The sequence below is a fragment of the Onthophagus taurus genome, chromosome 8 (genome assembly GCF_036711975.1).
Source record: "Onthophagus taurus isolate NC chromosome 8, IU_Otau_3.0, whole genome shotgun sequence".
NCBI lineage: Eukaryota > Metazoa > Arthropoda > Insecta > Coleoptera > Scarabaeidae > Onthophagus > Onthophagus taurus.
The window spans coordinates 15,006,667-15,010,342 of NC_091973.1; the positions used below are offsets into that span (position 1 = coordinate 15,006,667).

The following is a 3,676-nucleotide window of genomic DNA, read 5'->3' on the forward strand; positions in this document are numbered from 1 at the left end:
CCAGAGGCGCCCGACTCTCAAAAAATGGGCAAAACCATCAACCAGGAAAAGGAGGTCATACCCCGGTTCCTTGTGGTTAAACTGCTGAAAGGAAAATCTTTCGAAAAAATGAGCCCGTTTGCTTTGCAAAAATGTTTGTTTAGTAAATTTGGTGACTTTAAGTCTATTAAAAAGATCGCGGAGGGTATCCTACTGGAAGCTGCGTCGATCGCTCAGGCAAAACGCGTCCTCTCCAGTGAACGCCTAGGCGATATCGAGGTGGAGGTGATCCCACACAATACACTTAATGTTTTCAAATTGTCTATTGTCCTGATCTCCTCAATTGCACTGAGGAGGAGATTCAACAAGAAATGAAGGGGCAAGGTGTGATTGAAGTAAGGAGAATTAAAACCAGGAAGGACGGATTATTGGTAGACACACCCAACCATATACTTACCTTCAATACTCCGATTCTGCCAAAAAAGGTCATGGCAGCATTTTACGCCTTAGAAGTAAGGATATATATACCCGCGCCAATGCGCTGTTTTAATTGTCAAAGGTTCGGCCACACATCCTTGCACTGTGAGGCCGAACAAATATGTGTTTGTGGAAAAGCCGCGCATGAAGGTCAGCCTTGTGAAAGTCCCCTTGTGTGTGTGAACTGTGGCGGACCGCACTCGGCCAGGTCGAGGGTGTGTCCTGTATATAAAAAGGAGGTCGCGATTCAAGAAATTAAGACGAAGGAGCGGCTAACGTATGCCGAAGCGAAACGTAAGGTGCAAGCGATGCAGCGCACGCCCGTTTCGGGAGTGTCGTACTCAGCGGTTGCTAGCACACAGCCCAAGTATGATAGCTTGGTGAAAGATCTCATCCCTGCAATAGTTGCTGCTATCAAACCGCTGATACAGCGAACAAGTTCTCCCAGTCCGTTCGTTAAACCAGCGACACCAATTTTTAAAACACCACAGATTATGAACCTCACGGTGGAAAATGTAGAGAGAGCCAGTCAGGCAAACCTTTTCCATTTCGAGTCCGGTTCGGACAAACGGAAAAGAGAAGGCAACCAAACGTCATCGACAACAAAATGTCGGAGCAGTCCGTTGACTCAAAAACGGATTGCACAAGAAAAAGAAAGTTTGGCAGAAAGGTAGACCAAGAAATCCGACGCTGACTTCAGGAGACGGCTTACCCACTGCGGTACAGGCCCAGCAACCGGTGGCAGGATTGTCCCGACCTTTAACGCCAACTACGGTTCGCAGGGGAACGCAGATGCCATTTTATAACCATCAATACTTATAACATCTATTTCCTCTTCCGTCAGGCAGTGTTCAGTAAAAGCTATTATATCTGGCTTTTTTCCTGCAGTATTTAGATAGACTTCTAATTCATTGATTTTATTTCGAAGACACTGTATATTGTTATGAAAAATTATAAGATTTTCTGTTAATAAAATATTGTTAACCGATTGCCTTTTCATAAAAAATTATCTCTTATGTACTCACTTAATTCTTCGTGTCGTTTAAAGTCAAATCTTCGAATTTCCACATTAGCTGGCCAAAATTGGGGATTATACAGTTGCTCTTTTTTACTAAAAGGTGCAGTAACCACAAATCGTTTTAATTGCTGTGGATCGCCAGGTATTTCTTTTACAGTTATTGATACATCATTGAAATCTTGTTTTTCTTTAATGTATTTAATAATGTTCTCTTCTTGTGTGTGATTCTTAACTCTATACAAATATTATCGTTAAACGATTGTCTTCATACTGGTCCGAAACTTCAAAGTGAACTTGTTGATGTTCTTCTAAGGTGGAGACGCCATCCCGTCGCGTTCGCGAGTGACTTAGAGAAAATGTATCGTCAGATTGACGTTCATCAAGATGATTGGCAGTTTCAACGAATCGTCTGGCGTGAAAATCCTTCGGAACCTCTTCAAAGTTACGAACTGACAACGGTAACGTACGGACTTTCATGCGCGCCGTATCTCGCAATTCGTTGTATTCGACAGTTAGCGAAAGAACATGTTGAAGAGCAGCCTCTCGGTTCTTCTGGTCTTTTTCGCGACACATACGTGGACGATATCATTTCCGGTGCTAATGCCATTGATGAAGTTCAAGAATTAATCTTTCAATTAAATCGAGTTTTAACGGCGGGCGGTTTCCTGGCGCGAAAGTGGATTTCAAATGTTTCAGAAGCGCTTGCATATGTTCCTTCAGACCTTCTATCCGATACAGAAACGTTGCGTGTTCAAGATAACAATTCCCCTCACGCATTGGGTATTCTTTGGAACAATTCGACCGATGACTTTCTATTTTGTTTCAATAATGACGATTTTGACTTCCGGGAACTTACTAAGCGTAAAGTATTCATTGCGCGTTTATTCGACCCCCTCGGGTGGCTTTCTCCGATCATTGTAACTGCGAAGATTTTTATGCAAAATTTGTGGACTTGTAATCTCGAATGGGACGAAATCCTTCCGCATGACCTTTCTCTTCAATGGAACGAATACATTAACTCTTTTCAAACGTGTCCGGTAATTCGCATTCCGAGATGGCTTGGAATTACTCGCGATAGTTCTTCGATTGAATTGCACGGGTTCGCGGATGCTTCGACTAGTGCCTTTGGTGCGGTAGTATATCTTCGCGTTTCAAGAGCTGATGATGTTCGTGTTTCTCTTCTTTTTTTCTAAAACGAAAGTGGCACTTCTTAAACGCGTAACCATTCCGCGACTTGAATTGTGCGCCGCCGTGTTGTTAGTTCGGTTGATAAAACGCGTTCGGGCAACACTGGATTTCAACGAAGTTAAAATTTTTCTATGGAGCGATTCTGCGGTGGCACTTTCTTGGATCTGCAGTCATCCTTAAAGATGGAAAGATTTCGTCCGGAATAGAGTAACAGAAGTTCAGGAGCTTTTCCGGGACCCGGCCGATTTGTCTTCCCGTGGAGTTTCAGTGTCGAAACTTTAAGCCGAAACGTTATGGTGGAATGGACCGTCTTGGCTTCGCTCACCACCCTCAGAATGGCCATCTCTTCGGCCCAATTCCGATGCCAAAGAAATTCCAGAAGCACGTTCTATTCATACATCCAACACCGGAACTGCTATGAAAAAAGGATGGGATTTAAAGTTGAAATATTCGTCGTTGAACAAGCTTCTGAGAGTCACTGCTTGGTGTAAGAGATTTTTTCATAAATTCAAAGTTTTCAGACATACTTTCTCCTGATGAACTGAACGACTCTTTAATGTTCTGGGTGCGCGAATGTCAACAACTTCATTTCTCGGATGAAATTCAAATTCTAACTGACGGCCGTCTAGTGCCGCGATCAAGTTCTCTTTTCCGACTTTCTCCGTTCATAGACGGTAAAGGTTTTCTACGAGTGACCGGGCGCCTTCGATTTTCAAATTTGGATTGGAATGAGAAGCATCCAATCATCCTTCGAAAAGATACGCTAATTACGATTCTTCTGATTGACAAACATCATCGAGCTACGTTGCATGGAGGAACTCAACTAACTTTATCTTCAATCCGACGCCATTTCTGGATCGTTGGAGGGCGAGTACCTGTCCGTTCGTTCATTCATCGATGTATGATTTGTGCGAAACAACGAAGAGTCATCAGCCAGCAGTTGATGGGCCCACTTCCGCCTTCAAGAGTCATATCATCCCGCCCCTTTCTACACACCGGTGTTGATTACGCCGG

At 43.5% G+C, this 3,676-nt stretch overlaps 1 protein-coding gene across 1 annotated transcript; it reads left to right on the plus strand.

Annotated features, from left to right (window-relative positions):
• Nucleotides 1–467: 467 nt before the first annotated feature.
• On the plus strand, nt 468–1,130 carry LOC139431251 (uncharacterized). The gene has a single exon (XM_071198892.1). The coding sequence runs from the start codon at nt 468–470 to the stop codon at nt 1,128–1,130; it is 663 nt and encodes a 220-aa protein (XP_071054993.1).
• Nucleotides 1,131–3,676: the final 2,546 nt, after the last annotated feature.

Excerpts from the sequence above, each read along its gene's own strand:
- LOC139431251 (XM_071198892.1), top strand. The coding sequence starts at position 468 with ATGGCAGCATTTTACGCCTTAGAAGTAAGGATATATATACCCGCGCCA.